This window comes from Anoplopoma fimbria, chromosome 1 (assembly GCF_027596085.1).
Source record: "Anoplopoma fimbria isolate UVic2021 breed Golden Eagle Sablefish chromosome 1, Afim_UVic_2022, whole genome shotgun sequence".
NCBI classification, from domain to species: Eukaryota; Metazoa; Chordata; class Actinopteri; order Perciformes; family Anoplopomatidae; genus Anoplopoma; species Anoplopoma fimbria.
In genome coordinates this window covers 16,541,468-16,566,592 of record NC_072449.1, presented here as the reverse complement: position 1 = coordinate 16,566,592, position 25,125 = coordinate 16,541,468, and the positions used below count along the sequence as shown (strand labels likewise).

The window sequence follows — 25,125 nt, the reverse complement described above, 5'->3', positions numbered from 1 at the left end:
GATCTGTGTCTACTTATGTCCATAAAGGCAACAGCCTCCCAGGCTTTTTAACATATTCTTAATATAACCATGTCTAATAAATAGGTCTTGATTTTTATAATTCCTGCATCATATTTTTTGTAAAATGTCCAGATGAAAAAAAATTGTGGGACTAGACAAACAAAACTGTATCAAGAATAAACCAAAACTTTGCATCTTTCTCTCAGATCGGCCCGTAGTTTGACACGCAGTAAATGGTCACAGGGCATCGACTATAAACATTGATTTTGAAACGCGGTTGGCCTTTAAAGCGTTTAAGATGTTGTCGCAAGCAAATTAGGTAATTCATGAAAAATCGATAAATGAGGACGGGTATTGAGGCCAACTAAGCCGTCAGTCTTACTGTCATTTCAAAATTGATGCTTCTGAAACATCAATGAGCATTTTGCCACTGAGTACAGCTGCTTTAAAAATATATTTTGATTCACAAATTGAATGCATCGCGCTATTCTTAATATAGGGACTTGCTTCATTTTCTTACTAACAAGATGGTGAAATGGCCTCCGCAACATGTTTGATGGGATGAAGGTGAGACTTCAACAGGAAAGAATGATGCAGTCAGTATCCAGATAATGCTGTAATCAAACCTAGATAATGTCTTTTGTACTGCTTTCACTCCCTTTACAACTCTGTGATAAGAGCTCTGTGATGAAGCCATTTGTACCAAATGAGCTCATAAAATATGCATCATCTTATTCAAGGTAATGTTGGCCTGGAAGAGCAGAAGATATAAGACAGACAGTGTGAGCGAGAAACAGTGACAGAGAGAATAAGACACAGAAGATCGGGAAGGAAAAAGGTGTTTGCTCTTTGTGATAGAAAGACTCACAAGATAACAAGATACTCATAGTGTTGCTAAAATATTCTTGCAGTGCAAGGTTGACTGAAATAACTACCAAAAGCTAGAATATCTATATTATGTATATTAAAAGCAGTGTGGGCAAAAAGTGATGGGCAAAAAAAAAAAGGCCTTAGGGGATGAAAAATAAATAAAACAAAGTGAAAGAGCGTTGACACATGGTAACATCAAAAGTGACAAAACCTGGCAGCAGAGGGTGCCACATATGTGAAAGCCTGATCGGAGAGCCATATGGAGGCAAAGAGCAAGGTGTAGTGAGAGAATGAAATTGAAATACAGAGATGAAAAGCCAAAAGATATAGAGAGACTTTGGAAAATGAACAGTGACAGAAGCGAGTTGATAGGGAAGACGGATGATGCAGTGATCTCATTCCTACTGTGAGCAATTGAATCTGTGAGAATCGATACATAAATGATAGATATCTCTGTAAGTGGAGAAGCTGGGAGGTGTGGAAGGAAAAAAGAGAGTGTGAGCAGGAGGGAAAGACAGGAGCTTGAGAAATATACGAGAAATGTAACCAAAGCATCAGATCTTATAGGTGATATATCATATATAGTGCATTTAAACATATATCGTAGGTAAGATTTGTATTTGTGTATTGATATCAGATCTGTGAACTGTTACAAATACAGTTGTGTAAAAGTGCGTTCAAACCTCTACAACTGAACAGAGTGCAGCAAAACCAGAGGATTACTGGGCTCTGTGGATAACAACGGTCAAATATTACATTACATTACAGTCATTTAGCAGACGCTTTTATCCAAAGCGACTTACAATCAGTAGTATATTACATATCATTCACCCATTCACACACTGATGACAGGCTACCATGCAAGGTGCCACCATCAGACTCTAACTAACATTCATCATCCAGTCCACACCGATGGCAAGCCTTCGGGAGCAACTTGGGGTTAAGTGTCTTGCCCAAGGACACATCGACTGCCGAAGCCGGGTATCGAACCACCGACCCTCTGATTGGAGAACTACCTTGCTCTCCACTACGCCACAGCCTCCCTTGAATGATTTGACATCTCCTACGATATGAAAGGTGTACTACTTGATCCTGGGCCATCTTTCTTCATTGCACCCTGCTACGTCAGCCATGCAGATGGGCAGTGTGTTAGCCAACTGGCACTGTGAGCCTTTAAAATATTTATCAAATAATTAGTCCCTCAGTCCAAACACTTGATAGATGAAAAATATTGGACAGGGCTAGATTTCATGTCGCTGAAAGTGAGTCCACGACGTTATGCAACATTTACTACTTTTGCGTCAATTTGTACCGAAGATTTTATGGTGTTAATTTTAAGATTAAAAAATGTTTGCCATTCACTAAAACGACACTCCCCTTTTTTCCCTTGAACACACCATTCTCTGTTTAGTGTGACCAGTCCCCCAATCTAACTACTCTCATAAATATATATATATATATATACGTTTGTTTACTGAATGTTTTTTAAAAAGTTCAAAAGGTAGGAAACATAGATCTGTTTTCTCTCCATGGAGCACCCAGACAAAACCCAAAAGAACATAGAGAGAACATGCAAACTTCCCACAGAACAGTTCGGGTTTAAATGCAGCCATGAGGAAACTATGCAAAGGGAACATATCCTATCATTTATTCTCTGCGTTATCAAAAAATAAACTTAGACAATGTGAGTCACACACCTCAGCTTTGCGTATGTTTTCTTTGGTGTCTTCTATCTTCAACTCCAGATCTAGTCTGCCCTGCTCTGTAGGGGGCAAGCCATGACCCTCACACTCCTCCAGACACTGTAAACAACACACACAAATACAGAACGATACAACAAACGATTAGAAAAAGACTTATATTATATAACACATTATATTTCTAAAACAGGTATGTGTGATGAATCTGAGCAGGTGTGTGTCCATCTTACTCTCTTGTAATGTATGATGTTCTTGTGTTCTCGGGCCACTCTGGTTGCCCATTTCCTGGCCTCCTTGTTCAGACTGTGCTCCTCCGTCGTCCCCGTCTCCGACTCCAGCTGACGACTCTAATATGGCGAACACACACATGCATACGTACCAGACAGGCATGGGTAAACACGCACATGTACCCATCCCCAAACACACACACACACACACACACACACGGCAGGCAAACGCACACAACCACAAGTGCACAAATAAGTACACTGTCGGGGGTAACGGCACAAGATGTGTGATGTGCAGAAGCTGTTAATTTAGCTAAAGAAAGTGTGAGAGAAAGATTGTTTCCTTCTCACATAATTAATACAACATGTGTTGAAAAGCTTTGATGTTATCCTCTTGGGACAAAATAACTGCTATTAAAACCACATGTGAAAGAGCAAGAGTTAGTTTTTTTGCGTTTGCTACAAAGTGATAGACCAGCTGCACGACAACGGGCTTTTTAAAATGTATTTATTTATTTATTCAAAAGCAGCTATGTTGGCACTCAACATCAATTATAACCATGTGGCATTTTCGCTCCAGAGACTGATGTATTAAATGTGTCTGAATGTTTACACACCTTGTCACTAATCCACCACTTACCAATGACAGAACCAGATCACATTTTGGCTTGAATTTGAATCCAAACTCTGATGACAGTTGGTGGGTTGTTTGGTCACTATCAATCAAATTCTGATCGAATCAAACCCACACAGTCCTGAAGCACATTAGCTAGGTGTTTGAGGGTTAGATTCTTAATAACTAAATTGTAATACGTTTTCTTTACTATAACTATTGCTTATTTGGTAATGGACATTTGATGTTATAGAAAAATACTGCAGATTTGACGCCAAGTTTTCAGGGCTTTAAAAGAACAAGAGATAAACATTATTGTCTAAGAAGTGGCAATTTTCGGCACACAACCCAAAAATATATTTTTTCATGCCACCTAATGAAAAAGATATGGTTAGCTGTCTTAAGTGTTCTGAAAGTACTGCTTAAACAAAGTTGAAAGATATCCTTTCTGTCTTTTTTTTTTTTTACAATATTCATATCACATACAGTGGGTACGGAAAGTATTCAGACCCCTTTAAATTTTTCACTCTTTGTTTCATTGCAGCCATTTGCTAAAATCGAAAAAGTTCATTTTTTTTTCGCATTAATGTACACTCAGCAACCCATCTTGACAGAAAAAAACCGAAATGTAGAACTTTTAGCCCTGACCTAAACCCAATTGAGCATCTCTGGAGAGACCTGAAAATGGCTGTCCACCAACGCTCACCATCAACAAATGAGAATCTGACAGAACTGGAGAGGATCTGCAAGGAAGAATGGCAGAGGATCCCCAAATCCAGGTGTGAGAAACTTGTTGCATCATTCCCAAGAAGACTCATGGCTGTACAGAGATGCAGTAAGATGGGTGCTTCTAAGCCCGCATAGAGTTTGCCAAAAAACACATGGCGGACTCCCAAACTATGAGAAATAAGATTCTCTGGTCTGATGAGACCAAGATTAAACTTTTGGCGTTAATTCTAAGCGGTATGTGGAGAAAACCAGGCACTGCTCATCACCTGCCCAATACAATCCTAACAGTGAAACATGGTGGTGGCAGCACCATGCTATGGGGGTGTTTTTCAGCTGCAGGGACAGGACGACTGGTTGCAATTGAAGGAAAGATGTTTATCCTGGAAGAAAACCTCCTCCAGAGTGCTTCTCAATACTGAGCAAAGGCTGAATACTTATGACCATGTGATATTTCAGTTTTTCTTTTTTAATAAATTTGCAAAAATTTCTACATTTCAGTTTTTTTCTGTCAAGATGGGTTGCTGAGTGTACATTAATGCGAAAAAAAATGAACTTTTCGATTTTAGCAAATGGCTGCAATGAAACAAAGGGTGAAAAATTTAAAGGGGTCTGAATACTTTCCGTACCCACTGTATATCATCTTTCTATAAACTTTGTTAAAAAAACTAAATTCCATCTGTACATTTTTTTTTTTTACAGATTTCTGCTTTTGTTTCTTTATTAAATCTTTCCCTCAGTTTGATGGTTTTTTTCTTTTCTTAAATGTGGCTCTTTTGATCTTTTCATTGCTAAAAATAAATATACTTCACACAGGGCTAGGGAAATTGTCAATTTTGGTGCATAACCCCATACATTTGTGGTCCTAGTAGTTTCAATTTTTAACAATACTTCCATCTGGGTACTTTATTCATGCAAGCATCCTAAATCTAATTTATCAGACTAAAATCCACACAATTTCCATCTCTGTTTTGTGGAAATAACAAGCGTTAACATGTGTATATAGTGTATAAATTCTGTGATTTATATCAGTAGCCTATAATGTTTCAAAAATGAGTAGTTGTCAACTCCAACAAAAACTAAACAGTACATACATTCATTGTCACTGATCTGTGCTCACAGACCTGAGAGGCTGGGGTTCCCATAATCTGATTATAAAAGTGTGGTGGCTAGACAGGATATTTTAATTGCAAGTTTCCATGCACATCATATCTATTAATTATGTGCCGCTTCAGTAACAAGAGGGCATAAATCTGGCTAAGTATAGGTGTGAAACGAAGAGTATAACATGGGAGATTTACAGCTTAATTACATTCAGGCATAGACGGAGTTAAGGCAGGGAGGCAGAAAACAGTTTTAAACAGTGGCTCTAAACTGACATATTGTGGAGGGAGCTAAGCAAATTGGGCCCTGCTAGTTTACTGGTATAATGGGTAATGAGTAAACAGAGTAAATAAGTGGTTGTTTTTTTTCCAATTGGCAAACTTCCTGTGCTGCTGTTGGTTTGGACTCCTCATGCTGTATACAGCTTTATGTTTATAGCATACATCATGCTGGTAAGCCCCTTAAAAAAGTTCAGGAACGCCTTAAAATGTTCTGCTGGTCAATGTAAAACAGCTAATTTAGGACATTAAGTGACATGATGCGGTACACTAGAAAATAGTTTATATATTATTGTATTCTATATGTAGTAATGTGCCAGTGTCAAATACCAATTTATCAAATGAAAGTCACAGTTAATCATTAGCAAAAACTAATCTAAATGTGATAACAGGAAGAATTATGGATAGACAGTTTGCAAGCTAAGGGAAATGTTAAGTACAGTACAGCAAACTCAATGTGGTGTGATCATACTGTAGTTCAATGACAACCTTCACTGCCATAATAACAGTCATTTAGAGCTCTGTATATAAATACTGTGTTATTCTGAAACCACAGTGATGAAGGGGTGCGAATGAACCATGTCAAAGTGTAGCTGTCTGTGTGAATGATATGCTGGTAGGAAAGTGCAGGTTTAAAAGTCTAAACCTTCGGGCCTTATGGCGGGAGGGCAACCCATTAGTTAGACACATATCACGTAATTGCAACGTCTGTATTTCAATTCCAGCTGTTCTAGGTCCTCCCCCTCAGTCTTGTTGGAAGTCTATTCTACTGGTACGCAAAAAAGCCCCAAGAAAGCTCTAAACCCAATGAGGTTTTTACCACTGCAAGAAGCTACTACTCTCTTTTATAATGCATTTTCATATGCAATATGCAATTTCATACTTCATAGGCTCCTATTGTTTTCTAAAAAAAAGGATCTTTCGCCACAGCTTGCAGAGACATAATGCTGTCTTGACTTATGTAATATATTATTATGCATCACGTTGAACAGCACCTGTATCACAGTCAAGGCAGCAGTATTTCTATGTGTGTTGCTTTAATGGATTTTAAAAGCAGTGGGAAACTAGACTGCATTGCCTTCTGATTTATGCAAATGCATTGCTATGATTACACTTTTTTATGTGCATTAATTGCAAAAAGAAAACACATTAAGGTGTTCACCTAATGCAACTAGAATGGAATGTCTACATTCTTTTTAGTTGTATTTTTTATGCAATACTTTAAGCCAGCATTTTCTGTTTTATAAGGTTCTACTTGCAGATGCAGACACTTAAAATTATTATTCAGAACAAATTCACTTACACAGTACTAAACATTGAATTGATTCTGGTGTGGTGGTTTGGTAAGGATGAGCTAACACAGAATCAAAAAAAGAAAATATACAGACACATACAACAAAAACAAAACAGTAGTACAGAGAAGGTCTTTCTGCCTGCAAAGACTATATTTTGAAATCATAACACATTACAAATGTGCAAATGAAAACCACACACACCAAGCTCTTGACTCATTTGCCTACATGTCATTGATTGCGCAGTGATATTTCAGATGATGCAAGTGCAACAAGATTACGGTGTCTGATAAGTAATTTGGTGCTGGGACTGCATTGCTCACTAACAGATGACAGTAGCAAAGCATTACAGTGCTGTGGAGCCACTACCATAACATTGGTATTCAGTAATCCAGCAAATACGGCTCCATTGTTTCATTATCATGGAGCAACTAGACAATGGAGGGTGTAAGAGCTATTATAGTAATACTGCAACAAAAGTAATGCGCTTTATTTTACGCTCTTTATTATATGAACTTAGCGGGGTATAGAAAACTCATCCGACTATAGGAAACATTCCTCATACAAACTCTGAATTTGGGTTGACCGGTTCCCAATACTATGGATCTCACTACTGGAATTAACTGCAACACAGCTTTAAGTAGGAAACACTCGTTACTCTGGGGGAGGAAGCTTCATTAGCTTATATTCTAATCATGTTTTAGATGTTTTTATTCATATGGCTATGTGTGTGAGTGTGATGTTTTTTATGGGTGAATTAATTTTCGTGGTGCGATCTTGTGTACAAGTAATTTGTACTCGGGGCTCTCTTATGAAATAGATCTTGATCTCAATGAGATTTCCTGAATAAATAAAGCTTTACTAACTATTTGTCTCATAATTTATCCAAATGCAACCACTGGGGAAATGTAAGGTAGATATGGCAGACAGGCAGGTAGGAAAGTCATAATAAGTATCCAATAAGAAACATGTGAAACAACTGCTGTTCTTACTCTGGTCTGATTGCTCTGTTGTTGAATAAAAAGAAAGCTAAACTCAAGTGACAACTAAGGTTGTGACTGAATATCCACCTAAAACCAGTAATACAGAGCCTTGCACATATTGGTGAGGTTTATTCTTATTTATTACACCAGCAATGGGCATGATGTCATAGGTGTAATTATAGCCACGCCTCTGCTGCAGCATGCAACACTCATGGACTCTCCGAGCGTTTTTCTGCACTAATATTTCACATACACATAGGCCCATGTGTAAAAGACTTTGTGTTGATGCTGGCTAGACATGCTGTAATGGCCACACTACTTTCTGTTTAAGAAGAGGGATGGGCCCAAGCTGCTTGCCAGGAAGGATAGTTGGGTTGTAAAGGTTATTCTAGTTGACCTAATGTAAAACAAATGTCTGCAGTGAATCAGGGTTAAGTCATGGTAGAACTCACTGTCCACCACAGAACGTTCTACCTGAGCAGTCTAGGGCCTCTTTTGATGGAAATGGTAATGAACAGTAACCATAGTGTCATGATCCCAGGCAGATAGACACAACCCAATTAACAGCCCAGGATTTTTCATCAGTTTTAAACATAATAAGTCACCTATTAATCTAAAGTTGATTTAATTAGATTGTGTTTGATTCTGAGCATATGCCAGAATGGGCCTGATGTTTACTAAATGCTAAGCAGCAGGCCTGTATGCAATGTCATTGGTTAGAGTTAAGTTGCTCTGTTAGGCAAAACATGAGTGTACGAGTCAATGTCACCAAGACAGAAGACAGATATATATATATATATATATATATATATATATATATATATATACATATATAAATAGACATAAATGGAGCAGATGATCCATGTTGTGTGTCAGGAATGAAGGTGAAGAATGCTAACAGCAGTTAAGACTACCTGTGCCAGGGTCATTCTCATGGCACTGACGGGCGACGGCTCAATGTCCACCAACTGCGGCACCGAGCTCAGAGTCTGGCACACACACATACACACAGGCGAGCGTCCGCGCACCCACACAACCAAGAGCAGCAGGGCAAGCACACAGACACACAGATAGAGGGTTAATGGAAAAAAAAGGTTAGGGAAAAGTGTTAGCAAAGGTTGAACAGGATTAGGAAGACTCCGGGTAGGAATAGCACATTGTCGTTAAGAGAAATGTTACCAGTTTATGAAATAAAGGAAGGTTAACAGAGGGGAAGAAAATGTGTTTGAACACAGTGAGATAGAGAGTGAAAGAGGAAAAGAGGCTGAGAAACAAGAGAGCACAAAATGACTCAGACACAAGAGAAAAGGATAACTATGGAGGATTTAGGACCAATGTCGTCTGGGAGACATCTTTGGGTTTTTTTAGAAACCAGCTATACTTAACAAGTCTCCAGAGGGGTTTGAAAGCAGGATTTCCACTGCTGCATTTTTATCACACGGACTGATTTATGACAATTTGAAGTAGTTTTAACAGACAGAAACCAATTGAATTGAAAAGAAGTTATGCAAAGTTTGTAAATGATGAAAAGAAGCTAGGATTAGAAAGAGAATCTCCCAGTGGACACAAAACATTTACTGTTAAAATGATTAATATTAGAACACAGTAGATCCATGCTTCTTTCATGCTGTCACCAAACACTAGTTAACTGGACAACTCCATCCTGAATTCTCCAAAGGCTTGAAATAAAAGAGCCAAATATCTATCTAGAGAATAAGAATGATCAGAGCTTGGCCCTCTGTTTCTGTGCTTGGAAAGCCTCTCAGCCCAGATGTATTAATGGGATTCTCTTAAATCACAAGAATAAAAGGTACATGAATTCTGTTTCAACTGATTAAGACTTCTGTAACAGACGTTAAATACAATATTGGAAGGGACAGAAAAACTGAAAATGTAGGATGAGGGTAGAGGCTGATGGCTATCTGTGTGTGTGTGTGTGTGTGTGTGTGTGTGTGTGTGTGTGTGTGGGGGGGGGGGGGTCTGTATACGAAAGGGATAGGAATAAACAGGTTCATACACAAGTTTATACACATTCAAGTTTAAAAGAAAAACCATGTGCCTCTTACCGCGTCACAATCGCTGGGCTGGAACTGGAAGTCGTGTGCTTTGTGGAACACTGGGTTCTCCTGCATGAACAACTGCTGGTTGTATTCTTGTATTATCTGAGTGAAAGACAGAGGGATAAATAGTAACTAAAGTGTATTTAAATGCAAGTTTCTTGCAGTGAAAAGCTAATTTCGGAATCCATTGTAAACTGAGGGAATCCCTGCTGACCACAGCCTCCGTTTCCGAATGATGGAGCAAACTATTTACAGCCACCTTTCATGCCCACAGTAGGTGAGTGTTTTGTATTCATTCCATAGATTTTGGGTTTGATATTGTGCGTATCACTTTAAAACGCATCCATGTCAGGTAAAAGAGATTGTGAGTTGGGCTAGGAGCAGAAACAAGTCAAGTGACTTCAGACAATTAAAAAAGTTAATATAACTCTCGGTAATTATGAACTATAAAACCAGTTGTATAACACTGCTGACCAGCCAAGGTGTTGGTGTATTAAGAGCCGTTGAGCTCAGTTGTTCTGCCAGCTAGCCTGTGTGCAGTACCTGCACACACTATATTGATTATATATATGCACATCATTCTCCCATTGAGAATTATTACAGTTTTATTTGTGGTTTACTGCAAGCTTTACAGAGACACACAAACATAACAAACAAGAACACAATACAAAATCAGGTATTAACTTTAATCTGTGTATTGTGATTCAGCATTTTTCTTTTGCTTTCCTTAGAAATGTCTTTATAGCATCAGTTTTTTATTGAAATGCAGAATGTGAACAATCCTTGCCAAATCATGTCCTTGGCACTATTTACATACACATGAATATAATAATTACAGTGCCTGATAATAGCAAATTAACAGTAAATGTCAAGATGTTTCATTCATTTCACCGAAGAAATACAAATTGTTTTTACAAAAATTGCACTTCTATTACGCTGTGATGTCAAGAAGATTGGAGGACATTTCCAACAGCATCTTTTTGAGACCAAAAAATGCTTTATTTATACAAATACTAACTTTAAAAATGAGCACAGAAGGCCTGTGTCACTCAACACATCTGACTCACCCTTGTGGATTTGTCCAACAAGAACTGGAAGGTGTTGTGTGAGGCTTGGGAGGCCTCTAGCTCGGTGCGACTCAGCTCTACCAGGTAGTCTTTAACATGCTCATAGATCCTGCCGTCCAAGGCCTAGAGGACAGAGAGGGAGAAGGACCAGAGGTTACAGTGAAGAATGGATTAATCGCACGTAATTCCATAATCCTTGACAAAATAAGAGAGTACAGGAGAATTAGGAGGTGACACCTAGACAGGGACAGACAGAGGATAGAAAGAGGGTGAAAGAGTAGAACAAAACCTGTTACCCAAAAAGCTGTAGCATTATATTAGTTGTTTTTCTACATTCATTTAGATGTGAAGTTTCCCATCAGACCTCTGTGCACAATGAGTGCCTCATTTCTCATCATCAAACTTCCAGGAAGCATTTAACCACAACTATTTTGTAACCGGGAGCCGACTGTAAATAAGGTTTGTTTTCTTGCTGTTTGTTTGTACAGCTACTTTTTTGCCTGCAAGTTGTAAACATAAGAGAAGGATATGGACTAATAGTTTCAACCGTGTTTCTCCTAAAGGCATTGGATGAGTAAATCTTTATTCAAATGTATGTTTACATATTTATAATTATGTTTAAGGAAGAGACACAAGAGCCTCAAACAACATAGAACCTGCTTATAAATTTAGCGAGTGAGTACCAATGTAAACAAAAAGCTTTTTGTTGCAAATTGCCCAATCTATACACAATTTCAGAAATCATACACCACAGACATGTTGGCCGTTAGGTCACACTATGATAAAAAAGGAATTGAAAACCTATAGTCCACTCACACAGGTGTTTTTACTTGTGTTTCCTAATTAGACCTCTTCTCAAGGCTGTGTGGGCGTGTCCAGACTGTGACACCACCCAGCTTTAACCTGACTAGTGGTCTAATCAGCCAGAATGATTGAAAACACCTGTGTGGGTGTTTAAATATAGGTTTCAGTTTAATAGGTGTTAAAAGGTGGTTTCACACACACACACACACCTCACCACTGGCCTGGTATTGCTGCTGACCTTGGAAAAAAAATGATAGTCTACCTGCGACATATGTTATGTCGCCTTATGCTGCCGAACGCAGACTTTTATTAAATGAAAGAAAGTGAGACAAACAATGAGAGACAAGAGCAAAGTCGAAAGAAGGACAGAAACGGAGCAGATGTTTTCACTCGACAGCTCTTATCACAAGAAGAGGATTTTGATGCGGCGATATAAAGACATTTTAATGCAGTCCAAATGAACAGCCTTTCTGAGGGGAGCTGGGGTAGCGCTGCCAAGCTGTAGGCAACGTTGCCAAACAGACAGATCAGACGGAGGAAAGAGAGAGGGAGAGACAGAGAGAGAGAGGGGGCTAATGGAGAGGAGGTAAGAGGGGAGAGAGCGAGCAGTTGACAAAGTATGAAAGAACGAGAGAGACAGAACGAGTGTATGGCAGACAGTGTGTGTGTGTGTGTGTGTGTGTGTGTGTGTGTGTGTGTGTGTGTGTGTGTGTGTGTGTGTGTGTGTGTGTGTGTGTGTGTGTGTGTGTGTGTGTGAAGTGTGTGTGTGTGTGAAGTGTTCTTTGGATAGCGTTCATGCAGCTGCAGGGGAAGGTGAAGGGGTTCAGATTCCAATTCAACAAAACAGAGAGAGACCACAGACACACACACACACAAAAACACACACTCTCCAAAATACTCAACCACTCGTGCTCTCCTCAAGCAAAGTACTTTAATAAAGCTCACAGTCACACAAACCTGACTACACTCTCTGCTGGCCAGGGGATGTTTTAGGCCAAGTCCACAACCTCCTAGTAACACCTTATTTTTCAGTTAATATGCAAAAACATGTTTTTTAATGTGCACATACCACTGACAAAAGTAGCTTTTAAAACAATGGGAAATTGAGAAGGAAATGATGTCATTAAGGGTGGGTTTTTGGTTGACTTCTCTCCAAATGTTCCCTCATCACTATGCTCATTTCCTCCTCCCCCTTTCTTCTCTTCCTCCCTTCCTTCTTTCATCCTTTTACGGTAGTGTTGAAATGGAATGAGTAAGCTTCCAGAAAAAGCTGCCTCCTCATATCCTGGTTAATGTGTGTGTGTGTGTGTGTGTGTGTGTGTGTGTTACTGGGTCGAATGACTGCATCAGCCTGAACAATAAGTACAGCACAGTGGACCAGACAGAGCAGCAAAGGTGTAAGTGTGTGTGTTTGAGCATCGACTGCCACCAGCAGAGGGAGATGTGGAGCAGTCTGTTGCTCCACTGCCCTTTCACTACGACTGTCGCATTGACAAGGACAGTGGCGCTCAGCGTTGGACACAAGTTAGTTCTGCTGCCACAGTCGGTACAGTCAGAGTTTATGAAGTAAAGTGCAGAAAAACAAGCCTTTCAATTACAAGTCTGCTCAACCCTTACATCTATGAAACCACTCTATTATCTACTTTCTATATGGTTTTGATATTAAATCCAGAAAAGGTCTTGAATTAGTGAGAGCTGATAAACGCTCACTGCCATAAAGTTAACATATCTGAATATGGCATTTTAGAAGTATAAGTCCTTATTCCAAAATGCCCTCTCATGGCTTTATCCAATGAATAATGTTCACGGCAGTCCAATGCTATAAGGGCATAAAGCATTTTATAGGTTGTATATTAGTGCTGTTGAGGATGTAGACCATGATGAATGGAGAAGCCTAAGAAAAACCTAGTTCTGTAGTTTTACAGCACTGCTCCAAATACTATAATGTTTTCTGGGTTGTATTTTTGCTATTTTGGTAATGCATATTAGCTTTCTAAACGTATCTATGTGGAGCAAAAACAGTGAAAATAACTTGTGATGCAATTTTTCGTCCCCCTGTTAGGAGTGTTGTTATCATTGACTGCCAGGTGAAGGAAGACCTGTAAACGCCACAATAAAAAGGCTACTGCAGGGGAGGGATGAGCAGATTGCTTCCCTCTAGCAATGTCCCTCATTCTCTTTGTGTGTTTGCATGCATGTATTTGTGTATGTGCATATTTCCCTGCAGTCCTGTCCTTCTGTCGCGAGGACCTAAGAATCTATTATTCAGAATGGCCTCATAGTATAGATGCTCACACACGCCTAAGGCCGAGTATGTGAGAGTGAGGGAGAAGGAGAAACAAGGGGCGAGCATCTGAAGTTAGAAATGACACAAAATGGAAAAAGCAAAGGAAGAAACAGAAAGCAAAAAAATCAAGACAGAAAGAGAAGCGGATAGAAACGTCAGTGACCGTTCTATAATTTGAAATGATTTGCATACTGATTCTAAATATATGCAACTTGTGAGTTAAGTTGCATATATTTAGACTGACAGGAAACGGACAGGTTTAGACTGACAGAAAAAACTAAAGCAGCAACATTATAGTTGCAGTTACTATTAGCTACTCTAATGTGTGTGTCTGATAAATCTGTCATATCAGAGACTAATGACTGTCAGGATAAAAAAAACTCAGTCACTCAGCTGCTTAAGGTATTCATTACACAGTAGCTGAAGTATGTATGTCAGGGCAGACTGTTATATGTGTGTGTGTGTGTGTGTGTGTGTGTGTGTGTGTGTGTGTGTGTGTGTGTGTGTGTGTGTGTGTGTGTGTGTGTGTGTGTGTGTGTGTGTGTGTGTGTGTGTGTGTGTGTGTGCGTGTGTATATCTGCTATCATTAACAGACCTGGATTTCTTGTCTTGAACCACAATGATATGCAGGTATTTGAGTCTAATTTCTTCCTGTGATTGATTCTGTGATTGTGCTAGAAAGGTCACGCAGTACCAGATGTTTCCACACACAAACAGCAGCTTGCTACCACTGATGACATAAATATGAGTGACGGCAAATTGGCTTCTGTGTCACAACGTATTTACCTTAAATTGCAGCACTTGCTTTAACAGGATTACTTACCAAAACCATATTAAGAGAAAAACTAACACGCATTCTGGTTCGCAGTGATGCGTGTCATATTACGGTCTCAGATGTGATTATGAGGCCAAAAGAATATCAGTGATATGCAGTGATGCAGCACGCTTTCTAGCATTCATATTTGGACGACCTTTTCTATTCAATGTACCAAAAAAATGACAAACTACGTCAAAGCTTTCTGAGAATTCCTCTGGCCTTAACACAGTTCATTCAACATTGTGGAAAATATAATTTCATGCCTACCAATCATTTGGTAAAAGCAAACATCAGCTAGGCTCATTTTGCAGGATTTTTCTTTGCATAAGCCCCTTTCAAATCACAAATCCAGAGAACTCTATATGACTCTCTTTGAAGACTGAAAACTGTGAAATCATCACTTTCTCATGTATAAATTTTTTCCTCTCTAACTACTTGGAGGGAGTCTGACTTTGTGCACTCATAAAAGGGAGACATTTTATCCCAGATTGAGCTTTAATTCAAAGAAGTTCCCCCCCATTTGAATTTTGGAACCAGAAAATGTGTTAACGTTCTTGGAAAATCCCTCTGGGTATTGTCAGCTCATGAGATTCTTAAGTCAGTACTGTTTGTAGTAAAAGAATAGCATCCAAAACAGCAATTTAGCTGCCTAGAAATGTTTTGCTTAAAAAATGCTCCACATTTATTCTCTTTCCCACACCACTCACATCTTTCAATCCTTTAAATGTATCTTGATATAAGTACCTGTATGCAGTGCAGTAGATCTGTATGGTAGTAGCGGTCATGGTGAGCGTTGGCAGCAGCTAGCGTTAGCAAGTAGTCGTTCCTGGCTTGTGTCGCCTTGGAGTTACAGTCACTTCTCTTTGCTTTCAACTGAAATGATAGAGAAACAGACGTTATTGCAACACTGCATTATAGCAATAGACCAGAGCTTTAAGCTTTGAGTTTTAAGTGGAGGACATGAGGCTTATTTTTAAGGTTCTGGGCTCATTAGAGAAGAAAAGTGAAACAACCATTTTGCGTTTTTGTATCATTGTTTAAAAGAGTGTGCTTGGAAGTTCTGCCTCAAGAGGGAGTGACAGTGTTGTGTTTGTGTCTTAGGGGGTGAGCCCTCTTACCTTAACACTTGCTTTCTGTAAACTAATTCTTGATTGAAAAAGACCCAGTTTCGACCTGAAATAACAAAACAGAGCAAGCAAAGAAAGTTAATGTCGGATCTAATTCAGATTAAATATAAAAGGCATCTATGCACAAAAGCATATATTTAGTTAAAACACATATATTAGCAACAGTTACTAATATTAACAACAAAGTAAGATAGAAAGAAGAAAAAGATCCAGGCTATTCCTTAACATCATAACTCTCATCTCTAACCTCTGGTTCAAAGTAGGTATCATATATCGGCCCTGAAAAGGGTGGAGCTTGACAGCAATAAATCTCCAGCCATCATGATTTATACTGATATCAGAAAGACCTGGTTTATAAAAGAAACAAGTCTGTGTGGTCTGCTTTTTATTCTACTGTGCTTATGTGCTTGAAATCAGGCTGTGTGTAGTCCATTAACTCTCACTCGTACAGACCCAAAACGCATTATGAGTGTGTGATGAAGTCTGTCGCTTTCCTATATGTGTGGTCTGTTTCTACTTATGTTACCCTGCTTTATGCAGCCAAGTGGTGTTAAAAGTATGAAGTGTGTGGTGTCTCTGCATTCACACCGACTTCTTCCCCTGTGTTCCCTGTGCCCGGCGATGACTAATGTCTCGGCATTTTTCTCTAATGAAATACACACACGTACACTCGAATAGCGGCACGGCGGCAATGCAGTAATTTCCGTGGCTGTGTCTTTCTACTGAGTGATAGAGAACAGAAAAGAGTCGACTGGCCAATCGATGTGGGAGCCAACCGGAGCCGAGAATTCAATGAAGTGAAAATATCACCATAGCTGCTGCTACTACAGAGGGCTTAGAGGAAAACAACACTCATCAGCACTGGAGCAAACCTTGTTACTAGCTGTGGTGAAAAAAGCTTAACAAATATTTAATTTATGGTAGAAATTCAAGTTAATCTACTACTCCGTGGACTATTTAGTGAGAAAAAACAATGAAAAACAAATGACAAGATATTTCAATCTATCCAATATACCTTCCAATCCTAAAAAAGCTGCATAAAAACCTCATGTATCTGATAGAGCTTCTGTGTCCTTCAAAAGAAAACCAAAACACAACAAATGTCTATTAGAAATGTCCACAGACTTGATTCAGGTTTAGTTTATTGCTTGAATTTACACTCATGTTGTCAAACTCTGGTTCTGTACACTGTGGTGTGGTGTTTTGGTCCCTTTTTCTTCTGTATGGTATTTGTCTGACTCATAAACACCACTCTGTAATTGATTGCTTCTTTCAGACCTCATGTTTATCTCTCTCACACACACACACACACACACACACACACACACACACACACACACACACACACACACACACACACACACACACACACACACACACAAGACTTACATACAAACATATTCTCTCTCCATGAGGTTAACCAACTTTGTTTGCTTGATGGTATTCATTCTGACAATGGAGACCATCTGGCTATTTTTCTTCTTCCGTACAGACCTACACACACACACACACACACACACACACACACACACACACACACACACACACACACACAGTGTTGTGGTGAGCTTACTTGGCCTCTATGTCAGCTTTCTCTCGTACAGCGTGGGCAACCTGCTCACTGTCGTAGTATTTTTTCTTGGCTTTGGCCAACTCCTTCACTGACTCCTGCAGCTCGGCTTGAATTCCACTCAACTGATCGATGGTCTGTGAAGAGAATAAGGAAAACAGTTGTTAGAAAAAGAGCAGACCAACATGAGCCACAATAACTCAGTGTGAGCACACACACTGGCTGCTTCACCCCCGGTGTGTATAGGAGAGGTACCGCAGGTCCTTCCTTCCTGCTGCTGTCAGGTTGCACAACCAACTCTGCTCCCAGCAGACCACATGACACATGACAATAAAAACATGACAATAAAAACCTGTGCAATACATTACACTGTGCAATAATAGTTAAAATAGTTTTTTCTGTCTGTAAATATAATATTTCAGTTATTGTTGATTTTCTACTGTTTTTTATTGCTTATTTATAATACTTGTTTTTTTTATTTTCATTTTTTATTTTTATCTTGTCTTTCTTCTACTATGTCTCTTGTGTGCACTTTACTCTATTCTGCTGTAAGCCTGCAAATTTCCCCGCTGTGGGACTAATAAAGGATTATCTTATCTTATCTTATCTTATGGATGATGGTTGTAGAGACGGATAGAGACCAAAGAATGCTTCAGGAAACTATGACTAGCTCCCACTGTACACACATCAACTCACCTTTTTGAGTTGCTGCTCCTTGTAGAGTCTGACAGTCTTCGCAGGCTCTGACACTTGAATTTTGTAGTTGTCACACACGTTGAGCCTGGACTGGCTCACCTGCACTGTACCTTCTAAGTAGGACCTCCACACTGCATACACATTCCTAGTTGGAGAGAGAAAGCATAAACATGCTGGATGGTTGCTGTTCTACAACTTATACTCCCAAGAGCAATTGGTTGGAAATTCATAAAGTTCTTCTGCAGAGTGGCTGAATTTATGATTCTCTACACCACTGTGGGCCAGAGAAACTGTACGTGCATGCAGCTGGAAGGGGAAAAGATTTGTGTAGAAATTATGCAGTAGTTGGTTTAATCAACAAAAACAAAACTAATATCAGTAAAACTGTGAACTGCAGAGATAATGCCTCCATTTCTGGTGTTCAGAGTAAGTTTGATTCAGCTTAAAGTTCCACTGTTACAGTAAATAATATTATAACAAAAATTGTTGTGTAGACCATATTATGTTTTTCCAAGAGTTTTGAAGCAATGCAGCAGAGCACAGCTTTGGCTTTCATTTGAGTGGTGCAACTGTAGGTGCAAGCAATTTAGAATAGCTGCAAAATTAGCTGTGCTTTATGGGAAAACATGGCTGCCTACTTCTATATGTTTTATGTACAAACACACACATGCACACACATGCACACACACCTACCTGTAGTCTGTTCTCTGGTCATCAGGGTTGATTGCAGGCCAGTCTCTCTTTAGGTACTGGCTCGCTAACTTCTGCAGAGCCTGAAAGCACAAGCGTAAAGATGCTGCAGTGAGAAAAATGAAAGGCAAAATATTTCCTGTTATCTGATTAGTTTGAACCGTTTCTAAATTACAATGTATTTGTAACATTTAAGAAAGAATGGAATAAATAGGGGATAAAGTGGGGGCAAGAACAAGACAGAATGCACTTATACCATGACCCCTTACCAAATGAAAAAAGGAGTCCGTGTGTAACTAATATGGTATTATATATCATAATATAATATCAGAGCAGAAGATAAACTGTTGACCAGCACCATGTTGTGTCTAAAAGTCTATACGTAACATTTTAACCGACAGTTAAAAAATATTTCATAAAATAAATTTTCAAATTGAGATTTTAAGGAACTGTTACAGTACTGCTTGAAGTCTCTCGTAACATAACAACCTTTCCTGGCACAATTGAATCTTTGGGAGCTCTTTTAGAGGACCACGGTTGAAGAAAAGGTCAGAAGACAGAAGTGGGAAAGTGGTGACAATTATTTAGTACGCTTACTTTACATAGTGTGTTTTAAAAAAATATATATATATTGTGTGATGAGAATAAACCACTTAGGTAACGAGGTCAGGAATTAACTAACACAGTATCACAGCGTGAGCGGCTCTAATATGGCTGATTTGAACTTCAGTCTTGCTTGTTCGCCTCACGGGTGCCGTTTTTCATTATATTTCTGTTTCAGGTACACAGCCAAAGATCTTGTCTTTTGCTCAGTAAACAATACTGCAATGAAATGGATCAGCTCTGCGTCAGCAACAATGACTCACAGTCAGCTCCTGTGAGTATGAGCAGAAACCCAGAGGGCTGCAAGAAAGGGTAACCTACATCTACTGGACTGGGTCACTGTGTCAGTAGCGACAACTCGCAGACGCTGGAGTGTGTGTGTGTGTGTGTGTGTGTGTGTGTGTGTGTGTGGGGGGGGGGGGCGGGAAGCAAATCCTCATTAATAAAACAGTTGTTATCAAAGCAGAACAACTAATACGACAACCCAATCAGGACAAACAGACCTTAGGGACATATTAATTCGTTCCTCCCAGGCACATTCTTCCCTCATCCCTCTTAAATATAAATCTGCATGTAAAACCGGTCTCGCGGTTTTGTTTTCAAAATCACCCAGTTATCAGCTCTCTTCATTTATGTCTCTCTCAATCCTTCACTCTTCATCTGTAGTATTATAATTCTCACAGATCTATTTTCAATTGTTCAAATATTGATCCCCTCACCCCCTAATCCTCATCATCACTTCCCACATATCTTCATCCACTCTCTCTTATCAAGCTGTTTGGTTGTCATCAAATGTCCACTGCTCTCTCTCTCTCTCTCTCTCTTTCGTTATACATATTTCATATTCATACTTCTCTCTCATCTTGCCCTTTTACCTTTCACAGATGGTGAATGGGGCCAATCGAAAAACATGATTTAGTTCTTCCTCTTGTTCTCTGGACCTGAAACTCGGTTCACGCCAGCTGACACACAAGCGTGTGTCCTTGGGGAGACAGTGGCCCAGTGACACCTGGCACCCACCATTTAAATCCTCTAGCAAAGAGTCAGCGCTTAGTCTAAGAACAACTCCCCATCACCTCAGCAGTGTTACTGTCTGAGTAAATTGGCAGCAAGGGGAGTAAATATTTTGTAATAGCTTAAATTGAGTGTAGAGGTCAGCACTACTTTGAGAAATGCTGTGTCATAGCTGCCATGAAGATCCACGTATCATACATGAGGAAGATGTAACCTATTTCTAATTAACTGTGTAGGTTACCTCAGAGAATGGTTAGCCAATGCCAGTCTCATTGATGTAAACTACAGTCAGAGGTGTAAATGCCAGAAAAATACCAGATTAAGTACACACACACACACACACACACACACACACACACACACACACACACACACACACACACACACACACACACACACACACACACAGAAACTGCCCTGTCCATTGCATGAGGAAAAACGTTTGCTTCAAGCATACTCAACCTCTCACACTCTCTAGGGAAGGGTGGAGTGGGTGTGGATGATTTGGATGAAAGGCTACGAGACTGTGTTTGTTTAAAAAAAAAAAAAAAGAAGAGAGAGTGTGTGTGAAGGAGGGCTGGAGAGGCACACAACGTTAAAATTGCAATATAAGTTCCTGGGATTTAATTGCCTTCCTGCTGTTCAAACAGGGATAATTTGTGTGTGTGTAAGTGTTTGTGTGTTTCTGGGGGGGTTACGTGAGGACAGTGACTGACGGCTGAGACAGACACTGGCTGTGAGCTGGCCGGCTGACAGGAGGACTGATTTGACAGCTTGACCACCACACCACACTGCTCCCCATCAATTTATCAACAATACAATGACACCCGATTCTGTGTCTTGAATTTGGTCCAGTTGAACATCTGGGGGTTAGCCCTCATTAGTGGCCCCTTGTGGACAATATGTGCGTGTTCTTCCTTCCGCCAGTTGACTGTCAAACTTAAACCTATAACCACTGAGCAATGCTCCGTTCAAAGAAGATTCCAGAGACGCTGTGGTACGAATAGAGCTACTGTAGGCTAATAAATCAATCAATAAATTATACTATTTAAAAACTATTTATGTTCAGTACCTTACTAATAGTCAGCCTGTGTACCAAATAAATTACCAGCAACTTCTTCTGTTGATGCCTCATGTTAGCTTCTGCTAGATTTTGCAGTGTATTTTTTTTACAGAACAAGGACTGTTAATGTTGAGCCACATTGGAATGGTCTGGAAGGGATCAAAAAAGTACAAATACAGGCACAACATTTGTCAGCGCACAATTTAAGGCCTCTAAGATGATTCGATGCTGACATACCTGTTATATGAGCAAGAGCAATGACAGCTAAACTTGGCAATGACTGAATGGCGAGAAGCACACTGAGTGACTGATTCGTGACAGCTGAGGTGTTGTTGGCCGACTCGGGAGGATTTCTGTTGCTCTCTCATTTTACCTCACTGCCACTCCTCCCTTCTCCCACTCCGACTCGACCTTTCTATATTTCTCTCTCTATCCTCTCTCCACAGCCTTCTTCTCATCTCATCCCTCCATCCTCATTTCTATGCTGTCATCACCTGAACAGCACGTTACTATGGCAACTCTCTCTCTCTCTCCTTTGCCCTTCCTGTCTGGTCTGGGTGAGGTGGAACTGCTCCTTTTAACACACACACACACACACACACACACACACACACACACACACACACACACACACACACACACACACATACAGTGAAACAGACACACTCCCACACATACATCCTGTTTTTGTGATCAGAGTGGCAAACAGGGTACCCAAACAGCAGGATATCCTGGGGTTGACTGACAAAGAAAAAGTAAAAGGAAGAGGAAGAGAGGCTGATTATTGTTGAATATTGTGTATTTTAAGCATGTCAGTTAGCAAGCTAATGGCCCCCAATTATTTTCATCATTGTGAAGCGGTTTCTGTGAGTTCATTTGTGTGTTCACGGCTGCATTCTGGCATTTCTTTAAATGACTGATAAGTCAATAGGAGACAATCACAGGTCAAAATAAGTTCACATAGTTGTTACTCATTGGCCTGAAGCAACTGTATGTTTTCCACTATAACATGTTTACTGTTTACTTGAGCTCGTATTTAAGCCCCTCCCAGGCTACCCAAACAACAGTTACTAACGATTACTTTCGAGCAAACGTAATTGAGACGTACTATTTTGTAAAGAGGACACATAGAAATTCAGAGAGCAAGAATTGGAGTTGAGGATGTTGTTAAAATCCTAATTCATTAGCGACTGTCAGCCAGTTTCTGTGCTTCATTCATCCCTGTATAACTCTACTCTTTCCATTCATTAGACACCGTTCTCTCCGCTGCACATTCTGCCAAATAATTCGTCAGACAGTCACCTTGATACTTGTTTACTCTCGCTCTTCTGCTCACTTATTTTCTGCTGTCTGAGGCTCAGTCACTTTCGTTCACTTTCTATAAGCTGTCCCTCTCTCATTTCTTCCTACCTTTTTGTGTCTGCCTTGTCAACCATCTTACTTTCTCAACTTCCTCCTCAAATCAATATACTTGATTTTTTTTTTTGTCCTGTCTTTTCCCGTCTGCACTTCTCTGCCTCATTAGTGTGCGTGTGTGTGTGTGTGTGTGTGTGTGTGTGTGTGTGTGTGTGTGTGTGACAAACCAAGTTTTAACACCTATTAAACTGAGCTAAGGTAAAGACAGGAGGTAAGTAAGAGGGTGAATGGAAGACGAGGGAGACAAGGAGAAAGACTACAGAACTATGATGCTTTTGTTTAGAAGAAGATTGAAACAGACAGCGATGACGTGTTGTAAAAAGGTCATTTGTGTGTGATGTAGGGCAGGTTTTTATGTGTGAGAGAGAACAGGAAAATAAAAGAGAAATCACTTTCCTCAGCACTATCTCTCTCCTGTTCTCTGACTTCTCTTCCCTCCTATTAACCTTGTCAAAATGAATGTAGATCAAATATTAGTGCCATATTGGATACATTAGAGACAAATACATAATTAATAAGTGGGCTTTAATGGGTGTGTGCATGAGCTATTGTTATGTAAGTTGTGTGCCATGGTATGGAAGGAAGAAAGGATGAGAAGAATATAGTGAGAGGAGGAGATGCAGACTGAAAAAAAGACAAGACGGAGAGGAGAATTGTAATCAGAATGTCAAAGAACGATGTTTAAAGTGCGGTTGACATTTTCTACTGAGTTTCTACTGTAGGTAGACTATTTCATATCTGATGTGTTAACTGAACCTCAAAATACACATTTTAATTAGAGAAGTTACATGTAAACCCCCCATAATGTTACGGCTGATTTACATATAACAGTGCACACTGCTGGTGCGCAGAGGGACACCCACACACAGCCACAGCAGGCTGGCCTTTTTGGGCAGTACAGTGAAGTATGACCCCAGCCTAAAACTATTCCAGCAATGCTGATTGTGGGAGGGGAACACAGGACAAATAGCTAACACTCACATGCTAACACACATAGAAAACATGGACTATTTGATTTTGTGGCTGGTAATTGCGCTGACTCCTTCACAGAGAGGACGTCTGGTCTGACGCAGTGAAAGGACAAAGTTTAAATAACAGCATCTTCACTTTGTTCTCCTTTCTACACCACCCCACCGGGCCTTTTTTTGTTTTTTGTTAAAATTCTCATGTCTATGTCTTTCCCGTCCTCTTTGTCTGTCTTTTTCAACCTGAGCCTTCCCTCTGTATTCCTCTCACTTTTCTCCGTCCATCTCTTTGTTGGACCAGCTGATTGTATCACCAGGAGGGGGCCAAGTGAGTGGAGATTCACCCAGTGGTGGACTACCTAAGTGTGTAGTGGACAGTGAGACAAAAGGCAACCGCAGACCTGCCATAATAAAATGCTATTTAGATAACAGTAAGGTGAGATAATAGTTAGTTAGCTTATTCATTTCCCATTCATATTTTTGTTGGGACTTCACCATGTTGGGGAAGTAAATAGAGAGGCCTACATGTCAAAGTAAAAGCCTAATCTGGTTTAAACCACGCCAAACCCCATCAGGTATTAAAATATCACCCAAGTTTGAGATTTCGTTTAAAACGCAACACTGGTGCCTCATTGGACGAGCCACACGGGGAACCCCAGGGAGTCCCCTGTGACACGACCATGACTCCACCCAGACTAAAATCTGTTGGGTACCCCGAGATAAAACCTATGTAGCGGTCCCCACCTTGCTGGTCGAGCAACAGACTGTTTTTGTGTTCACACACTTGGATCCTGAGAGAGAAACAGATAACTTGCCCCGTGCTCCTCCACTTTAACCTCCAGAAGGAAGATCACGGAATTCCCGGATCCTTCAAATCTACATTTGCTGTTTTTCCCCGCTGCCAGATGAGGAGCAGCTCGCCGCTTAACCTGCTGACAGATTGCGTTATGGTCCCCGGTTGTAGGCTTGAGAAACTCTGCCGAACAAGTCAGAAGAAACAAGATTCCTCTTCAGAGGAAGAGAAGGTTAACTAAGCGCCGCTCTCACGCGCTATAACGTCGTTACACTTATTTCATACACGTGCTAAGTCCGGCCTCCATTGTGTGTCCCATGCCCCCTTTTAATTAATCTCGGCCACGTCGCCATTGTTAAG

General features: G+C 40.0%; 1 protein-coding gene across 1 annotated transcript in view; it reads right to left on the bottom strand.

Moving 5' to 3' along the window:
- The window catches only part of LOC129096882 (F-BAR and double SH3 domains protein 2-like), a 37,052-nt gene extending 15,389 nt beyond the window's left edge, over positions 1 to 21,663 (bottom strand). Inside the window, exons 1-10 of the mRNA XM_054605570.1 lie at positions 21,637 to 21,663; positions 18,915 to 18,994; positions 18,222 to 18,366; positions 17,529 to 17,662; positions 15,947 to 16,001; positions 15,573 to 15,701; positions 10,921 to 11,043; positions 9,860 to 9,955; positions 2,801 to 2,917; positions 2,568 to 2,672 (exon numbers count right to left, since the gene is read on the bottom strand). Coding sequence (XP_054461545.1) covers positions 2,568 to 2,672; positions 2,801 to 2,917; positions 9,860 to 9,955; positions 10,921 to 11,043; positions 15,573 to 15,701; positions 15,947 to 16,001; positions 17,529 to 17,662; positions 18,222 to 18,366; positions 18,915 to 18,994; positions 21,637 to 21,663 — 1,011 coding nt within the window. The remainder of the gene's footprint in view (positions 1 to 2,567; positions 2,673 to 2,800; positions 2,918 to 9,859; positions 9,956 to 10,920; positions 11,044 to 15,572; positions 15,702 to 15,946; positions 16,002 to 17,528; positions 17,663 to 18,221; positions 18,367 to 18,914; positions 18,995 to 21,636) is intronic.
- Between the last annotated feature and the right edge of the window lie 3,462 nt (positions 21,664 to 25,125).